At 41.8% G+C, this 21,132-nt stretch overlaps 2 protein-coding genes and 1 pseudogene across 2 annotated transcripts; 2 read left to right on the top strand and 1 right to left on the bottom strand.

The window, feature by feature from the left end:
- Window positions 1-948: 948 nt before the first annotated feature.
- LOC139455117 (uncharacterized) lies at window positions 949-1,578 on the bottom strand. The gene has a single exon (XM_071236683.1). It carries the CDS (start codon window positions 1,576-1,578, stop codon window positions 949-951), a length of 630 nt encoding a protein of 209 aa, XP_071092784.1.
- A 2,794-nt stretch (window positions 1,579-4,372) lies between these two features.
- Window positions 4,373-6,336, top strand: LOC139455116 (toll-like receptor 3; annotated as a pseudogene).
- A 5,233-nt stretch (window positions 6,337-11,569) lies between these two features.
- Window positions 11,570-13,627, top strand: LOC139456529 (toll-like receptor 13). Its single transcript, XM_071238298.1, has one exon. It carries the CDS (start codon window positions 11,570-11,572, stop codon window positions 13,625-13,627), a length of 2,058 nt encoding a protein of 685 aa, XP_071094399.1.
- The last annotated feature ends 7,505 nt before the right edge of the window (window positions 13,628-21,132 follow it).

The raw sequence follows: 21,132 nt of genomic DNA, 5'->3' as shown, positions 1-21,132 counted from the left end.
AGAGCATCGGTACCAATAATATCGGGACCTTAGTCTCTCTCTTGTCTTTGAGATTTCCATATGGCCTGCTGCGGGAATGTCATGGACATGCTTCAACACTTCTTGCTGGGGGGTTACTGGAACAAGGAGCAGTTTGTTGTTGAAGACCTGATTACTCTCTCGGACCACCAGACCCCGGTGATCTCGTGAGAATAATTCTTTGTCTATCCAGTAGGACTTTGTTGCATGGCTTGCCAGAAATATTTCTTGTTCAGATGGTATTGTTTTATCATCCAACTATTGATGCAGAAAGGTTAGTTGTTTGTCCTTTCTTTGGAACTGCCTTAACTCGTCCAGAGAATATCCAAACATTGGTATCCTTTTCTGCATTAATGATGACCTTCTGAACTTGTACGTCCCTCGGCTCTGGAAATAATTCAAGATTTCCTGTTTGTGTGTCAGGCACCATTATTAGGCGCTGAACACTAACTTCAGGCTTTGGACAGATCTCTAAACAAGTCTGTAGATCTTGGGTAAAATACGTACTTGATGTACCTAGAACATTGCCCTCCATTGAAAATGTTGCTTGTCTGGAAGTGGAATCCAACAAGAGTTGTCTCACCTTGGCTTGAGTGATGTTTCTCCTTGACAAGGGTATGGAATCATCAACTTCTTCCTGGAAGGCCCCTCAATTTTTGTGTGCTCTTTTACAATATTTGCAGCCATTGCATGGGAGTGATAGGGGCTCCAACTGTTCCCTGATAATAAGGGCAATTATCCTTGGGAATCCGTGCTTGGCACCAGGTCTATGGAGTACTGTCATGTCGTACTGACTTAATTAGTCAAGCCAACGGGCGAGCTGTCCTTCAGGTGATCTGAACCCTAGTAGCCAGGTGAGACTGCTGTGGTCTGTTCTTACTGTGAACGGCCTACCCAACAAGTAATGGCGATACTGTCGGGTAAACCGTATCACTGCAAGCAGCTCCTTGCGCATGGTGCAGTACCCTCTCTGTTCCGGTGTGTGACTAAAATGCCGTAATTAATTACTCTCTCTTGACCATCTTGCACTTGTATCCGTTCCGCACCAATGGCCCAATCTGAAGCATCTGTATCCAAGATGAAGTGGTCTTTCTTGTTGTGCAAAGCAAACACCCGTGTTGACGTAAGGGCAGCTTTTAACGTTTTGAAGGACTGCTCTTGTTTTTCCTCCCAGATAAAGGGTTTTTTTCCTGTGAGGTCATACAAAGAACATGCCAGCTCAGCGTAATTCTTGATGAATCCTCTGTGATAGTTGGCAAATCCTAGGAATCGCTCAACTTCCTTTGTGCAGGTTGGGACGGGCCAGTTATGAACACATTCCAGGCTACCTGGGTTTACTTCTAGCCCATCCTTGCTGACCACTCTGCCTAAAAATTCCACTTTCTTCTGAAACAACTCACATTTTCTAGGTTTCAGCTTCAGTTTGTATTTCCGTAATCGTTCTAATACTCTCCTCAGATTGATGATGAAGTGGGAGGGTATACTGGTCTCATTAACCACTGCATCATCCAGGAAGGCAAGGACGGTGTCCCAAGTCAATCCACTGAGGACTAGTGCCATAACTCTAGAAAAGTGTCCGGGGCATTGCAGAGACCAAAGCCCATTCTGACGTGTTTATACAATCAATACTTTGTTATGAATGCTGTCTTTTTCTGGTCCTCTTTACCAATTTTGGACTTGCCAATATGCTGAATGAGCATCTAGATTGGTGAACCATTCACTGCCTGTTAGCGTGTCAATACAATCTTCAATCAAGGGCAGAGGCAACATGTCTTTGACCGTAACGTCATTCAGACGTCGGTAATCAATGCACCAACGCACCCCACCATTCAGACTTGCGAATGAGAACTGGAGCTGAAGCCCATTCTGACATAGAAGGTTGAATAACATTGGCTTCCAACATTTTTTTCAAGTGTGCTTCTTCCTCATTTTCAAATCCTAGCCGGGTACGCCTCATGCGTTGTCGGACAAGTTTAGCATCTGTTGTGTCAATCCTGTGTTCAAATGCGGTAAACTCCCCTAAATCCAGATCACCCTTTGCGAAGACATCCTCAAAATCTTTGAGTAGGTGCACTAATCGTGACTGATCATCCTGTGGCAAATGCTTGCACGAACGTGAATAGAGGTCCTTGAGAAGTTCTGGTAAGTTTACATGTGTGCCATGATCTATTTCACCTGGCTGTTCTGTCCCTAGATCGATGTCTTATTTGTTCCTGTCATCTCCTTCATCCAGAGCGACTTCCCTGATATCCACCTCTGATGCTTCCCCAACAATTTGACCTTTCTTTACCGTAATGTGGTGGTCTGTAGTGTTAAGGAAGCAAATGACTGGCTTATTTCCCGGTGAATGAAGAATTTGTGGTGATGTAATGTCGGCCATTTCTGGAGTTGGTTCGGAGATGTAGGTTTGTAAACTTTGCTCCTTGTAACAAGGTGTCCTGGTTACCGAATGGGGTGGTAGTAGCGTACGCCGGGGTATCATGATGCGACATACATTAACTGGTTTACCTGAATCCCTTAAAACCATGTCCACTGTTGTTCCATTTATGGTTAGGATATGATTTTTCATGTCAATTTCTGCACTATATTTCAGCAAGAAGTCAAAGCCCAGGATTATCTCATCTCCTATTGGAGTCACATATACAGGCATTTGGAAATGCTTGTCTTGAACCTGCAATGTGACTGGTTTGGTGAGGAAACCCTGCATCTTCAATTCTCGTCGAGCCGTGCGTAAGGTGACATCATGGTTCTTTGCTGGTTTATGTTGAAGCTTCTTGAATCTTAAAGTGTCCCACTTGGCCACACTGGTAACATTCATTGCTCCGAGCAGGTGATGTTGCAGGACTAGAGGAACCAGAACGCCTATTACTAAACCCATTACTTTGAATAGCATGGTTTCAATCTTGTCGAACCTTGCCTCCAGCTGGTCTATTTTCTTTTCCAGGGTTGGGGTTCTGGAGTTGCTAACTGGTGACCTTGACACAGCCCTGACTTTAAAATCTCCACCCTCTTCTTGATCAGATGCCAGGTATCTTATCTGCCTCTGTTTACCATAGATGGCCTGATGGATGTGCTGGAATGTGCGCACAGCATCCATTGCTGAGAAAAGGGATGTAGATTGGCTGCATACTGACCTGACTCCTCCTGCTCACATCCAAGACAGAACCTCATGATGACTTGTCGCTCAACATAGTCCTCTGGCAATCTGTCAAATGCAATTGTTGCTGTTGACATGAGCCGTTCTGACCATTTCTCGAGGGACTCATCTGGTTGTTGGCCCATGGTGTTGAATTATACCGGCGCTGTTTCTGGAAGATCTTTGCGATCATACCACCGTTGAAACTTCTTAACGAGATCCTCAAATGGGATATCGGGATCTCGCTCAATGCACGAAGCAAAGTATTTGCTCGCTCCGTCCTTCATGCAGAAGCATAACTGGTCCCGTAGCTCCTCAGAATTCCAGAAGTCCTAAACTTTAAATAAAAAGCCGACCAACGACTCTTTCCATCAATGATCAGGGCCCTAGGTACCTTGATTGCCGGGCTGTGTCGGTCCTGTCTTGCATAGCCCTGCCTTGGTTGATGCTGTCTGGCCCTTCCTCGGTTTGGAAACCAGTATTCTTCATCATGATGCACTGGCTCTATGCAGATCACCGGTACTTGGGCGACCAGGCTCTGTAACAATCTCTGTGTGTCGTCTGACATTCCCTGCCCCATACTCTCGGTCACTGATAAATTGCTCAGGGTGTATATTTCTTCCTGGTTGGTTTCCAACCCTTCTTGGCTGGGGAATTGTTTGAACATCAATGGTGGCCTGATAATTGTCAATGACAGAAATTAAATGTTCTTGCTGTCTTGTTCGGTCGTCTTGACTCCGAGATGCTGTTGCCAGTGCTGGCACTTTGGGTCGAACCCCACCATGGATATTTTGGTCTGGAGTTTGGACTGGGCTGCTTAACGGTACTTGTTGTGTTCGCCCTTGGCGTTCTGCCAATAATGACTGAATTAATGCATCTCTTTGACGCAACTCTTCCTCATATCGGAGTGCTGCAACTTGAGCAAACGCTGGCGGTGAGTATGGTGAGTACTGGTAAGGTGAGTGGGGGGTGGGGGTGGGGGTGGGGGCACCAGAGTGAGTGAGTTAAAAATTTAACGTCGAGGCCACCACCCCCGATTCACACATCACGGTAACCGACTTAAATGGGAATTTGGTGGTTCAGGTTGGGTGAGTGAGTGAGTTGGGTTCTCAGACGTTTACCACCTCGGTGAAACCCACGAGCACGGGTATGGAGCTGACAAACCTAGAAACATAATCAACACCATCGCATTCCGATCCAATTATGTTGCCTAAGGCAATGCATGTGTGTTTTGTGGTGGGGTTTATTGCCCGGTTACTTGTGTACAGCTGCGAACCGAGGCCATGTTTTGAGAAGCTCTGTTGGTGTACCAGGAGTGTTGCCAACTGCAGCTGGAATCCCACAAGTCTGACATACATCCCTCGCCTGAGTATAGAAGCTGAGAACATTTCCGTTCTCATTTTTTTCACATAACTACCTTCCTTATATTTCAAACCAAACTTTTGACAACATTACTTCTTTGAAAATCCAACATTTGAATCTTTTCGCAAATAATATTACATCAACGAGTTCCTATTCATTTGCTGGTTTACATTGGCTGACAAGTCTTGACCTAAGTAACAACCCCTTTATACTGACAGAGCTGACCAAAGCGTTTCACTTCTTGTCGCGGTACCTTGGTTATATATATCTAAATCACGTTGGCATCAGCGATTCGGATCTTGAAGAAAGTCTACTGGAAGGTCTCATGAGTTGTTCTATCACAGGGATCTATCTGGGTTTCCTGAACTGACAACTTTGAATCTTAATAACAACAGGATAAATCTTTATCCAGACTCTTACAATCAGGTATTTTCAAATACACTGACTACACTGTGGATAGGTCATAATAATATTACATCGATGCCTGATTTCTGTTCCAATGGTAAATCTGCCTTCCCTAACCTGTACACCCTTCAAATTGGTTACAATCAAATTTCGTATCTGAATAAGAGTAGTTTCGGTTGTTTGAGAATGTGTACAGGAGTGTGTCTGACTCATTTGCAAATATCGGCGAACCCCATTCAAGTGATAGGTAGTGAGACCTTCAGTTCATTTAAGAGTCTTCAAAAGCTTATTATGAAACAGTTGTCATCTCCTCAGACTGATATTGATGACGAGGCATTCATAGGATGCAACAGTTTCAACCAACTTGACCTCTCTGATACCAACATCACCGCAGACAAACTTGATCACCTTTTGCGACCATTACACAAAACATTAAACTATTTTAACTGCACCAACTGCAGCTTACAAAAAGTGCCCAGTGTTATATCTGAATTAAATGAACTGGAAATCATTCTTCTAGGTCACAATTTCATTAGTTCCATAAGCAACAACATGTTTGCCAACAACATCAAGCTTCTGAATATGTTATTATGTCACAACAATCTCAGCTATTTGTTTATACCGAACTCCATACGGAGTCGTCTCATCTATGCCGATATCGAAGGCAATCCCTTCAATTGTGACTGTGACTTACTCTGGTTGAAAACTTGGCTCGTCGAAGCCCGAAGTTTGTTCACCCGTCGTTTAACCTTTTATACTTGTTTTAGCCCTCCGGAAACTAAAGGGCAGAGACTGGTGGATGTTCAATCTGTTACGTACTCTGAATGCCTCCATGATAGCCAGTATGTCTTTCTAGTGGTTGGCGCTGTTGTTGCTGTGCTGATGAGTCTTTTGTGTTTCGCTCTGGGATACAAGTGGAGGTGGGATATCCGCTACTTTCTAGTTCATCATCTGAATCCATACCTCTCCTGATGAGTGACGTCTACCTTCTGTATTCGGATGAAGACTTCGTGTGGGCCAGACATCACGCATTGCCCAACTTGGAGGACAAAGGTCGTTTGAGGATTTGTTTCCGTTCACGGGATTTTGATCCTAAGATTCACATCATGGACAGCATTGTGAAGAATCTTAATGGCTGTCGGAAGGTTCTTATGGTCGTGTCCACTAGCTTCTGTAAGGACACTGGGTGTCAGTTCCAGTTGTCCCTGGTACAGAAACGCTTACAGGATCCCCACGAGGCGTTTGTTGTGGTCCTTTTGGAGGACATCGATGACAGGTATATGCCCGAGTTTCTATCCCGTCTACTACAAGATTGTAGGGTCATGACTTGGCCTGGGCGTGGTGGGAATGAAGTTGAATTTTGGAATCAAGTCCTGTTGATGCTAAATAGGTCAGACGAATTATACAAAATGTAACAACAATTCATTTTGGACAAAACAAGGTGGAATTCTTTAAATATCTTGTAACAGTTTCCTTCCTGTATTCGACCCGTGAAGATCCGGTGTAGAATAGGTCTTCAGCAACCCATGCTTGCCGTAAAAGGCGACTATGTTTGTCGTAAGAGGCGACTAATGGGAACGGGTGGTCAGGCTCGCTGACTTGCTTGATGCATATCATCGATCATCGATACTTTAATTTTATATCCAATCTTTATCAATTGTCTATGTTTTCATTATACTGAGTTTAGAGTGAAAATGAACATTGGACCGCTTTCAATTATTGTCCAAATTGTGTCCAAGTTATGTTGGTGGTGTTAGTTTAAAATGTTCGGCACACATACAAATACGTTTCCAATTACATATAGGAGTTGTGGTGATCGTAGTTTGTAGTTTAGTATTCTGTTGAAGAATTATCCATTATATGGAAGCAAATACGTTTGTAAATCAGTATATAGTCCAGCATTTCATAAATATTCCCCCTATATTAACTTGTAGATGGTTAGTCTTGTCATTTTGTCTTCGTGTGTCGAACTGTAATGTGTCGAACTTACAGTTGTCTCGAAGTAAAAACAAGGTCCCAGAGTATTCCTTCTTTATTCATTATTTTCTGTTGTGTTTAATCTCGGATAACTCGAAGTATACTGAACCAAATTAAAAACTTCACGATCCACAAATTTTAACATTTTGACCAGTTATCATTTTGGCCCTTATTGTGTATTTAAACAGTAATGGCCACGTATTGTCTTCAGATAACACCCGTTTTTGTGCAGGTGAATCGACCAAAATCATGTGCACGGCACTATAGTGGCAAAAGTGGTTTTTCACGTGCAACTGGTCACGTGGCCATAATACCGCACGTGTTTTCAGCCATACTTGTCAGCAGTCATTAACAAAACAAATAAAATACACAAGAAAACAAAAGTCTTTACGGCCATTTGACATGCCACGCCTTTCAAATGTGAAACGTGAACGTGCCATCGGCATGTTGCAGACGGGAAGGTCCGTAGCTGAAGTCGCAAGGACGATGGGTTGTAGTCGACGGACTGTTTATGATTTACAGATGTGTCTACAGCAAACGGGTACCACAGCTGATCGCCCTCGGCCAGGTCGACCAGGTGTGACGTCACATGCAGAGGATCGTCAGATTGTCTAAAGTCACCTCCGTAACCGATTTTTGACGGTTTTGTTTAGGGGTAGACTGAGTGCGCAAACTGTTCGAAACCGTCTGAGAACTGCTCACCTTCAAGCACCACGGCGATACTGCGGACCGATTCTGACTCAATTACACAGACGTCAACGTCAATTGTGGGCACAGCGACACTTACGATGGACTCAGAGGAATTGGAATCAAGTTGTCTTCAGTGATGAATCCCGATTTATTCTTCGACTTGCTGATGGTAGGGCGAGGGTGTGGAGGCGCCGTAATGAACGTTACGCCCAGTGTTGTGTAAAGGAGGTTGACAGTTTTTGAGGCGGAAGTGTCATGGTGTGGGGTGCTTTCTGTGGCAATGCACGTTCCAGGCTTCTTGTCATCCGTGGCAACCTCAACACTGCTGCTTACCGCGACCAGGTACTGGCACCAGAACTTCTGCCTTTTATGGCAGCATATGGACACGACAACACGACAATGCCGGACCCTACACAGCAATTTTGACAAGGAATTTACTTCAGAATGCGGGAGTCAACGTCATGGACTGGCCGTCAATGTCTCCCGTCAACTTTGAAACAACAGTGTTTGACTGTATATTGTAATTGCATATTAATATTATCACATATTAATTATCTCCATCTATTCAGAGCGTTGTAGCGTTACTGTGAAATTCAATCTTGTCGTTGTTGCGGAGTGTTAAACGAGAGACATATATAATATATGGACGATGAAAGAAGGTCGCTTTACCAAAATAGCCTTGTTGTATGGGAAATGAGCGAGAACAGTTGATCAGTTGTGTAATAAATTGACATTTTGAATAAAACTCCATTTTACGGAATCAAATACTTTCGTAAATAAGTAATATAGTCCAGCATTTCATTAATATTACTCCTACATTAATTTGTAGATCGTTTTGTCTTTGTTCTATTTGTTATACAATGAAACACCGCTGTATCGAACTTTGATGTGTCTAACGTACAGTTGTCTCGAAGTAAAAAGCATGGCCCCTGAATATTCTTCTTTAATCATTATTATGTCGAACCTCGGATAACTCGAAGTATTAACGCAGGTCCCGTCAACTTCGACATAACAGTGTTTGACTGTATATTGTATTTGTATAACTTGAGATTCGAACCCATGATCATTGGATCCTGACTCTGCTAAGGGAGGTAATTAGGTAAATTGACATCCGATGCCTTACACGAATTGACCATCCATGTCTCCTTGGCGCCGTGAAAGATGTCCAATTGAAATTTTGAAGTCACAGCGTGGTATTCACACTGACATTGTAAGGGATATGTTAGTCCTTCTTTAAAAATTATTATGTCGAACCTCGGATAACTCGAAGTATTAACGGAGGTCCCGCCAACTTCGACGTTTGACTGTATATTCTATTGAAAGTTTGAAGTCACAGCGTGGTATTCACACTGACATTGTAAGGGATATGTTAGTGTTACTTTCAGACGGATGTTGTTAAAACGGTCATGGCTGGTACACTGTAGCAACATGTACCATATCTCATAAAAGCAATGCTAACTAGGACCAGTGCTGCTGGGATAGCCTAGTCTCGTCGAAATCCTGAATTCCATTCCTCACATTCACAGTGTAAATCACATTTTGGTCACCATCTCCGTCTAACCATCGCTTGTACTTTTTCTAACCATCGATTGACCTCCGTCTGACCATCGATTGACCTCCGTCTAACCATCGCTTGTACTTTGTCTAACCATCGCTTGACCTCCGTCTAACCATCGATTGACCTCCGTCTAACCATCGCTTGTACTTTGTCTAACCATCGATTGACCTCCGTCTAACCATCGATTGTACTTCGTCTAACCATCGATTGACCTCCGTCTAACCATCGATTGACCTTCGCCTAACCATCGCTTGTACTTCGTCTAACCATCGATTGACCTCCGTCTAACCATGGATTGTAATTGGCCTTAACAAAAATTGTGCTTCCTTTATCTAACGATTGTACTTTGGTAAACCAACTATCGTACTTAGTATGAACAATGATTATGCATTTTCTTGCGCTCAACCTTAGTTCACCAGTAAGAGTATTTGAGACATGGTGTTGGTCTAACTGTACCCAGATCGTGTATGAAAACTCAACCTATCGGCGATTGTAGTGCAGTTTCCACTTCCTGCTCGCTTTTGAGCCAGTTCTACTTCCCTCTGTGTACGGTATTATCGCTAGCAGTGCAGTTTAGATTGCGGTGTATATAGTCGAGAAAGACACATATCATTTTCCTTATGACCAGGACACAATTCGTCGTGTGAATCAGGACCGTGTGACACTGAAGATACAGGTCGACATGTGCATGACTGTGGCGCTCACTTAAACATCGAAAGCGACTGTAACCTGTCAGGAATCTGCGTTAGTGTGAGAAATTGGTGGCAACCAGGACTGCATCTGTGTGGCTTTTGGGTAACCAATACTGAATCTGTGTGGCTTTGGGGGTAACCAATACTGAATCTGTGTGGCTTTGGGGGTAACCAATACTGAATCTGCGTGGCTTTGGGGGTAACCAGTACTGAACCAGTGAGGCTTGGTGGTAGCCAGTACTGAATCTGTGTGGCTTGGAGGTAGCCAGTACTGAATCTGTGTGGCTTGGAGGTAGCCAGTACTGAATCTGCGTGGCTTGGTGGTAGCCAGTACTGAATCTGCGTGGCTTGGAGGTAGCCAGTACTGAATCTGCGTGGCTTGGTGGTATCCAGTACTGAATCTGCGTGGCTTAGTGGTATCCAGTACTGAATCTGTGTGGCTTGGTGGTATCCAGTACTGAATCTGTGTGGTTTGGTGGTAGCCAGTACTGAATCTGTGTGGTTTGGTGGTAGGCAGTACTGAATCTGTGTGGCTTGGTGGTAGCCAGTACTGAATCTGTGTGGCTTGGTGGTAGCCAGTACTGAATCTGTGTGGTTTGGTGTAGCCAGTACTGAATCTGTGTGGCTTGGTGATCACCAGTGCGGCATCAGGGTAACTGGGTAGGTAACCAGTGCGGCATCAGGGTAACTGTGGAGGTAGCCAACACTGCACCTGTGTAACTGTGGAGGTAACTAGCACAGCACCTGTGTAACTGTGGAGGTAACTAGCACAGCACCTGTGTAACTAAGGAGGTAACTAGCACAGCACCCGTGTAACTCAGGAGGTAACTAGCACAGAGGTGACAGTGTGACATTAACATAGCTGTGGAGGTGACAGTGCGACATCAACAAAGCTTTGGAGGTGACAGTGCGACATCAACAATGCTGTGGAGGTGACAGTGCGATATCAACAAAGCTGTGGAGGTGACAGTACGACATCAACATAGCTGTGGAGGTGACAGTGCGACATCAACATAGCTGTGGAGGTGACAGTGCGACATCAACATAGCTGTGGAGGCGACAGTGCGACATCAACAAAGCTGTGGAGGTGACAGTGCGACATCAACATAGCTGTGGAGGTGACAGTGCGATATCAACAAAGCTGTGGAGGTGACAGTACGACATCAACAAAGCTGTGGAGGTGACAGTGCGACATCAACAAAGCTGTGGAGTTGACAGTGCGACATCAACATAGCTGTGGAGGTGACAGTGCGACATCAACATAGCTGTGAAGGTGACAGTGCGACATCAACAAAGCTGTGGAGAAGCGCACCACAGCACCTGTGTAACCAAAGCAACTAGTATGGCATCTGCTTAACTGTGTGGTGACCAGTGCGACATCTGGGAGATTGTCAGACATAGTCTGTGTGTATAACTGTTACTCAATAAGGCACACGTGTAACTTTGGAGGCAACCATTTCGCCGACTATGTAACGTTGGAAGTTCCCAATACGATATCTATGGAACTGAAGGTAGCCAGTTCGGCATCTGCTTAACTGTGTGGTGACCAGTACGACATCTGGGAGGCAACAATTTCGCATGTCACTTTCTATCCTAGATATATGTATATGATTGTGTACAACTAAATAATATTTGGCTGTTTGTAAATAGATAGGTAAGGGATCGTTTTAGCTCTTGGGGAGGTCCCAGGAAAAGGAGAAGGTTCCAAATAAGACACACCACGGTCGGTAGATGATGACGTCAGAGACACTGCTTGCCCTCCTGTTGATGGGTTGTCTAGTTAGTATTTATACCAGTAGCGGGGAGATTCCTGTCCCTTGTGGAAGGCCATGTTATGAAAACCTTTGTTGGTGTCGTAATAACACTGCTAATTGTAGTGATAATCACGACCGTTTAACATATATTCCTAAACTGAGAAGTGAGTGTTCTATTACAATTTTTCTCTTTCAAAATAACTACCTTCCGTATATCGGACACAATACTTTTGAAAACCTCACTACATTAAACCTACAGCATCTTAATCTTGGACACAGCAATATATCCCATGTATCTGAACGAGCCTTCAGGAAATTGACCAAGTTACAAAGCCTAACACTAAGTCATAACCCCCTCATTCTCACAAAACTGGCCACCGCTTTTCATTCATTGGCTTCTTCTTTAAGTTACATCTATCTCAATCACATTGGCATCAGCGACTCGGATCTTGAAGAGAATCTACTGAAGGGTCTCCAGAAAAGCCCAATAACAGGGATCCATCTTGCTGGAAACAATTTGACCAAATTTAACTTTAGCCACTTTTCTGTGTTTCCTGAACTGACAACTTTGAATCTTAATAGCAACAAGATTAGAATATACCCAGATAACTTCAATCGGGTATTTTCCAAGACACTGTGCACATTGTGGATTGCTGATAATAATGTTACATCGATGCCTGATTTCTGTTCCAATGGTAAATCTGCCTTCCCCAACCTGTGCACCCTTCGAATTGGTTACAATCAGATTTCGTATCTGAATAAGAGTAGTTTCGGTTGTTTGAGAATGTGTGCAGGAGTATGTCTGACTCATTTGGAAATATCGGGGAACCCCATTCAAGTGATAGGTAGTGAGACCTTCAGTTCATTTAAGAGTCTTCAAAAGCTTATTATGAAACAGTTGTCATCTCCTCAGACTGATATTGATGACGAGGCATTCATAGGATGCAACAGTCTCAAGCAACTTGACCTCTCTGGTATCAACATCACCGCAGACAAACTTGATCACCTTTTGCGACCATTACACAAAACATTAAACTATTTTAACTGCACCAACTGCAGTTTACAAAAAGTGCCAAGTGTTATATCTGAATTAACTGGACTGGAGATCATTCTTCTAGGTCACAATTTCATTAGTTCGATAAGCAACAACATGTTTGTCAACAACATCAAGCTTCTGAATATGTCATTATGTCACAACAATCTCAGTTATATGTTTATACCGAACTCCATACGGAGTCGTCTCATCTATGCCGATATCGAAGGCAATCCCTTCAATTGTGACTGTGACTTACTCTGGTTGAAAACTTGGCTCGTCGAAGCCAGAAGTTTGTTCACCCGTCGTTTATCCTTTTATACTTGTTTTAGCCCTCCGCAAACTAAAGGGCAGAGACTGGTAGATGTTCAATCTGTTACCAACTCTGAATGCCTCCATGATAGCCAGTATGTCTTTCTAGTGGTTGGCGCTGTTGTTGCTGTGCTGATGAGTCTTTTGTGTTTCGCTCTGGGATACAAGTGGAGGTGGGATATCCGCTACTTTCTAGTTTGGAAAAGGAGGACACGTAGCTCCTCATCTGAATCCATACCTCTCCTGATGAGTGACGTCTACCTTCTGTACTCGGATGAAGACTTCGTGTGGGTCAGACATCACGCATTGCCCAACTTGGAGGACAAAGGTCGTTTGAGGATTTGTTTCCGTTCACGGGATTTTGATCCTAAGATTCACATCATGGACAGCATTGTGAAGAATCTTAATGGCTGTCGGAAGGTTCTTATGGTCGTGTCCACTAGCTTCTGTAAGGACATTGGGTGTCAGTTCGAGCTGTCCTTGGTACAGAAACGCTTAGAGGACCCCCACGAGGCGTTTGTTGTGGTCCTTTTGGAGGACATCGATGACAGGTATATGTCCGGGTTTCTATCCCGTCTACTACAAGATTGTAGGGTCATGACTTGGCCTGGGCGTGGTGGGAATGAAGTTGAATTTTGGAATCAAGTCCTGTTGATGCTAAATATGTCAGACGAATTACACACAATGTAACTACAATTCATTTTGGACAAAACAAGGTGGAAATCTTTAAATATCTTGTTGATGCTAAGTAGGTCAGACGAATAGCACACAATGTAACTACAATTCAATATGGACAAAACAAGGTGGAGTTCTTTAAATATCTTGTAACAGTTTCCTTCCTGTATCCGACCCGTGAAGATCCGGTGTAGAATAGGTCTTCAGCAACCCATGCTTGCCGTATAAGGCGACTATGTGTGTCGTAAGAGGCGACAAACGAGAGTGGGTGGTCAGGCTCGCTGACTTGGTTGATGCATGTTATCGATCATCGATACTTTAATTTTGTATCCAATCTTTATCAATTGTCTATGTTTTCGTTATACTGAGTTTAGAGTGAAAATGAACATTGGACCGCTTTCAATTATTGTCCAAATTATGCTTTGTTTTCACATGCTTTGTTATGTTGGTGGTGTTAGTTGTAAAAGGTTCTGCACACATACAAATACGTTTCCAATTACATTAGATTACATGAGATTCGAATCCATGATCATTGGATCATGACACTGCTAAGGGAGGTAATTAGGCACAGCGACATCCGATGCCTTAGCCATATCTCCTTGGCGCCGTGAACGATGTCCAAATGAAAAGTAGAAGTCACAGCGTGGTATTCACACTGACATTGTAAGGAATATGTTAGTGTTACTTTCAGACGGATGTTGTGAAAACGTGGCCATGGCTGGTACACATGTACTATATCTCATAAAAGCAATGCTCAATGGGTAACTAGGTCCAGTGCTGCTGGGATAGCCTAGCTGAAACATTCTCTCGTCTCGACGAAAATCCTGAGTTCGAAACCTCTCATGTACAATGTGCGAAATCCATTTGGCATTTTGTAATATTACAGGTAAATAATAGAAAAGGAAGCGTAAAACCTACTTCTCTAATTAACTGAAACCACAGGTATTTTGATACAGTGTTCCAAATCAGAATGTCTTCGAAACGATAAATCAGATGGAGTACTTTAATCTGAGATTCCTGTCTGTTGTCTACTGGCAAAGTTGGACATTATACCGCATAACGTGACGTTTTTTCAGAAACACATAGCTGTGATTTTACTGTGTGGGATTGAGATATTTCTCGGAATTATATTTTACATTTAGTTTTGCTGATCAAGCTTCTTGTGACAGTAAATATTTATGAATGGGTTTTATTGTCACCAGACATATGTATAATTTGCGATCTATTAAAAGAATGTCTCCAACTTAAAAGGAATGTATGTGTAAACACACTCGCCTGCACTGGTTGTCTCACTTAAAAGTTTTTTAAAAATTAGAGAAAGGTTGGACCGACTCCTTGGTCTAGTGGATAGAGCGTCCGCCTGGAGAGCACATGGACAGCGGACGGTCGGTGGTTCGATCCCCGGCCGCGTCATACCAAAAGACAGTAAAAGATGGTACTTTTTGTTTCCCTGCCTGGCGCTCGACATAACTCAAAGACTGGTCAGCTTGGAATCAGCATACTGTGTCTGTGTTGGGTATTCATATTTGAAGACCTGTGATGATCCGGGTTAGAAATGGACAACAACCCATGCTTGTCGTAGGACGTGACGAATGTGATCGGGTGGTCAGGCTGGCTGACTTGGTTGATGGATGGCGTCGAATCACAATTGCGTGGATTGATGCTCATGATATCAGTGACTGGATTATCTGGTTCAGACTCGATTATTTACAGACTGCCGTAATATAGCTGACATATTGCTGAGTGCGTCGTTAAATAATAAACAAACAAACGTGCATGTACGTCGCAATATAAGTGTAATAATCTTGAACGCTACGTTAAACCCCATTTCACTCCACCTCCTAACTATGGAAAGGCTGGTTTGTGGAGTGAAAGACATACACCTACACCTCGAAATCGTAGTAACTTCTGTCCACACTGTAAGGGAGATTACTCTCTGGTCAATAGAGAAGTCGGGAAAACAAATTCATCTAACCTACAATTGTACCTCGTCTAAATAACGATTATAGTTCGTCTTACCATCGAGATTATTTCGTCTAACTACTGATGTGTACTTCGTCTAACCATCGATTGTACTTCGTCTAACCATCAATTGTACTTCGAAAAACGAAATACAATCAATGGTTAGACGAAGTACAATCGATGGTTGGACGAAGTACAATAGATGGTTAGACGAAGTACAATACATGGTTAGACGAAGTACAATACATGGTTAGACAAAGTACAAGTGATGGTTAGAGGAGTACAATCGATGGTTAGACGAAGTACAACTGTTGGATAGACGAAGTACAATAGATGGTTATATGAAGTACAAGCGATTGGTAGACAAAGAACAATCGATGGTTAGAAAAAGTCCAATCGATGGTTAGACGAAGTACAATAGATGGTTGGACGAAGTACAACTAATGGTTAGACGAAGTACAATCGATGTTTAGACGAAGAACAATCGATGGTTAGACAAAGTACAATAGATAGTTAGGCGAAGTACAATCGATGGTTAGACGAAAGTACAATCGATGGTGAGACGAAGTACAATACATGGTTAGACGAAGTACAACTGATGGTTAGACGAAGTACAACCGATGGTTAGACGAAGTACAATAGATGGTTGGACGAAGTACAACTAATGGTTAGACGAAGTACAATCGATGTTTAGACGAAGAACAATCGATGGTTAGACAAAGTACAATAGATAGTTAGACGAAGTACAATACATGGTTAGACGAAGTACAATACATGGTTAGACGAAGTACAGCTGATGGTTAGACGAAAGTACAATACATGGTTAGACGAAGTACAGCTGATGGTTAGACGAAGTACAATACATGGTTGGACGAAGTACAATACATGGTTAGACGAAGTACAATACATGGTTAGACGAAAGTACAATAGATGGTTAGAAAAAGTACAATACATGGTTAGACGAAGTACAATACATGGTTAGACGAAGTACAATACATGGTTAGACGAAGTACAATAGATGGTTAGACGAAGTACAATACATGGTTAGACGAAGTACAATACATGGTTAGACGAAGTACAATAGATGGTTAGACGAAGTACAATACATGGTTAGACGAAGTACAATACATGGTTAGACGAAGTACAATACATGGTTAGACGAAAGTACAATAGATGGTTAGACGAAGTACAATAGATGGTTAGACGAAGTACAATACATGGTTAGACGAAGTACAATACATGGTTAGACGAAGTACAATACATGGTTAGACGAAGTACAATAGATGGTTAGACGAAAGTACAATAGATGGTTAGACGAAGTACAATACATGGTTAGACGAAGTACAGTACATGGTTAGACGAAGTACAATACATGGTTAGACGAAGTACAATACATGGTTAGACGAAGTACAACTGATGGTTAGACGAAGTACAATACATGGTTAGACGAAGTACAATACATGGTTAGACAAAGTACAATAGATGGTTAGACGAAGTACAATACATGGTTAGACGAAGTACAGTACATGGTTAGACGAAGTACAATACATGGTTAGACGAAGTACAATAGATGGTTAGACGAAGTACAATACATGGTTAGACGAAGTACAATAGATGGTTAGACGAAGTACAATAGATGGTTAGACGAAGTACAATACATGGTTAGACGAAGTACAATACATGGTTAGACGAAGTACAATACATGGTTAGACGAAGTACAATAGATAGTTAGACGAAGTACAATACATGGTTAGACGAAGTACAATACATGGTTAGACGAAGTACAATACATGGTTAGACGAAGTACAATCGATGGTTAGACGAAGTACAATACATGGTTAGACGAAAGTACAATAGATGGTTAGACGAAGTACAATACATGGTTAGACGAAGTACAGTACATGGTTAGACGAAGTACAATACATGGTTAGACGAAGTACAATAGATGGTTAGACGAAGTACAATAGATGGTTAGACGAAGTACAATACATGGTTAGACGAAGTACAATACATGGTTAGACAAAGTACAATACATGGTTAGACGAAGTACAATAGATAGTTAGACGAAGTACAATACATGGTTAGACGAAGTACAATACATGGTTAGACGAAGTACAATACATGGTTAGACGAAGTACAATACATGGTTAGACGAAGTACAATACATGGTTAGACGAAGTACAATAGATGGTTAGACGAAGTACAATACATGGTTAGACGAAGTACAATACATGGTTAGACGAAGTACAATACATGGTTAGACGAAGTACAATACATGGTTAGACGAAGTACAATACATGGTTAGACGAAGTACAATACATGGTTAGACGAAAGTACAATAGATGGTTAGACAAAGTACAATACATGGTTAGACGAAGTACAATACATGGTTAGACGAAGTACAATACATGGTTAGACGAAGTACAATACATGGTTAGACGAAGTACAATACATGGTTAGACGAAGTACAATAGATGGTTAGACGAAGTACAATACATGGTTAGACGAAAGTACAATAGATGGTTAGACGAAGTACAATACATGGTTAGACGAAGTACAATACATGGTTAGACGAAGTACAATACATGGTTAGACGAAGTACAGCTGATGGTTAGACGAAGTACAATACATGGTTAGACGAAGTACAGTACATGGTTAGACGAAGTACAATACATGGTTAGACGAAGTACAATAGATGGTTAGACGAAGTACAATACATGGTTAGACGAAAGTACAATCGATGGTTAGACGAAGTACAATACATGGTTAGACGAAGTACAATAGATGGTTAGACGAAGTACAATAGATGGTTGGACGAAAGTACAATCGATGGTGAGACGAAGTACAATACATGGTTAGACGAAGTACAACTGATGGTTAGACGAAGTACAATAGATGGTTAGACAAAGTACAATAGATGGTTAGACGAAGTACAATACATGGTTAGACGAAGTCCAATCGATGGTTAGACGAAGTACAATAGATGGTTAGACAAAGTACAAGTGATGGTTAGAGGAGTACAATACATGGTTAGACGAAGTACAATACATGGTTAGACAAAGTACAATACATGGTTAGACAAAGTACAATAGATGGTGAGACGAAGTACAATACATGGTTAGACGAAGTACAATACATGGTTAGACGAAGTACAATACATGGTTAGACGAAGTACAATACATGGTTAGACGAAGTACAATACATGGTTAGACGAAGTACAATACATGGTTAGACGAAGTACAATAGATGGTTAGACGAAGTACAATACATGGTTAGACGAAGTACAATACATGGTTAGACGAAGTACAATACATGGTTAGACGAAGTACAATACATGGTTAGACGAAGTACAATACATGGTTAGACGAAGTACAGCTGATGGTTAGACGAAGTACAATACATGGTTAGACGAAAGTACAATAGATGGTTAGACAAAGTACAATACATGGTTAGACGAAGTACAATACATGGTTAGACGAAGTACAATACATGGTTAGACGAAGTACAATACATGGTTAGACGAAGTACAATACATGGTTAGACGAAGTACAATACATGGTTAGACGAAGTACAATACATGGTTAGACGAAGTACAGCTGATGGTTAGACGAAGTACAATACATGGTTAGACGAAGTACAGTACATGGTTAGACGAAGTACAATACATGGTTAGACGAAGTACAATAGATGGTTAGACGAAGTACAATACATGGTTAGACGAAAGTACAATCGATGGTTAGACGAAGTACAATACATGGTTAGACGAAGTACAATAGATGGTTAGACGAAGTACAATAGATGGTTAGACGAAAGTACAATCGATGGTGAGACGAAGTACAATACATGGTTAGACGAAGTACAACTGATGGTTAGACGAAGTACAATAGATGGTTAGACAAAGTACAATAGATGGTTAGACGAAGTACAATACATGGTTAGACGAAGTCCAATCGATGGTTAGACGAAGTACAATAGATGGTTAGACAAAGTACAAGTGATGGTTAGAGGAGTACAATACATGGTTAGACGAAGTACAATACATGGTTAGACAAAGTACAATACATGGTTAGACAAAGTACAATAGATGGTGAGACGAAGTACAATACATGGTTAGACGAAGTACAATACATGGTTAGACGAAGTACAATACATGGTTAGACGAAGTACAATACATGGTTAGACGAAGTACAATACATGGTTAGACGAAGTACAATACATGGTTAGACGAAGTACAATAGATGGTTAGACGAAGTACAATACATGGTTAGACGAAGTACAATACATGGTTAGACGAAGTACAATACATGGTTAGACGAAGTACAATACATGGTTAGACGAAGTACAATACATGGTTAGACGAAGTACAGCTGATGGTTAGACGAAGTACAATACATGGTTAGACGAAAGTACAATAGATGGTTAGACAAAGTACAATACATGGTTAGACGAAGTACAATACATGGTTAGACGAAGTACAATACATGGTTAGACGAAGTACAATACATGGTTAGACGAAGTACAATACATGGTTAGACGAAGTACAATACATGGTTAGACGAAGTACAATACATGGTTAGACGAAGTACAGCTGATGGTTAGACGAAGTACAATACATGGTTAGACGAAGTACAGTACATGGTTAGACGAAGTACAATACATGGTTAGACGAAGTACAATAGATGGTTAGACGAAGTACAATACATGGTTAGACGAAAGTACAATCGATGGTTAGACGAAGTACAATACATGGTTAGACGAAGTACAATAGATGGTTAGACGAAGTACAATAGATGGTTAGACGAAAGTACAATCGATGGTGAGACGAAGTACAATACATGGTTAGACGAAGTACAACTGATGGTTAGACGAAGTACAATAGATGGTTAGACAAAGTACAATAGATGGTTAGACGAAGTACAATACATGGTTAGACGAAGTCCAATCGATGGTTAGACGAAGTACAATAGATGGTTAGACAAAGTACAAGTGATGGTTAGAGGAGTACAATACATGGTTAGACGAAGTACAATACATGGTTAGACAAAGTACAATACATGGTTAGACGAAGTACAATAGATAGTTAGACGAAGTACAATACATGGTTAGACGAAAGTACAATCGATGGTGAGACGAAGTACAATACATGGTTAGACGAAGTACAACTGATGGTTAGACGAAGTACAACTGATGGTTAGACGAAGTACAATACATGGTTAGACGAAGTACAATAGATGGTTAGACGAAGTACAATACATGGTTAGACGAAGTACAATAGATGGTTAGACGAAGTACAATACATGGTTAGACAAAGTACAATAGATGGTTAGACAAAGTACAATAGATGGTGAGACGAAGTACAATACATGGTTAGACGAAGTACAATAGATGGTTAGACAAAGTACAATCGATGGTGAGACGAAGTACAATACATGGTTAGACGAAGTACAGCTGATGGTTAGACGAAGTACAATAGATGGTTAGACGAAGTCCAATCGATGGTTAGACGAAGTACAGCTGATGGTTAGACGAAGTACAATAGATGGTTAGACAAAGTACAA

Source organism: Haliotis cracherodii, unplaced genomic scaffold (assembly GCF_022045235.1).
Source record: "Haliotis cracherodii isolate W230 unplaced genomic scaffold, xgHalCrac1.p SCAF_11, whole genome shotgun sequence".
NCBI lineage: Eukaryota > Metazoa > Mollusca > Gastropoda > Lepetellida > Haliotidae > Haliotis > Haliotis cracherodii.
The sequence above is the reverse complement of the archived record's forward strand: the minus strand, read 5'-3'. Positions and strand labels throughout refer to the sequence as shown.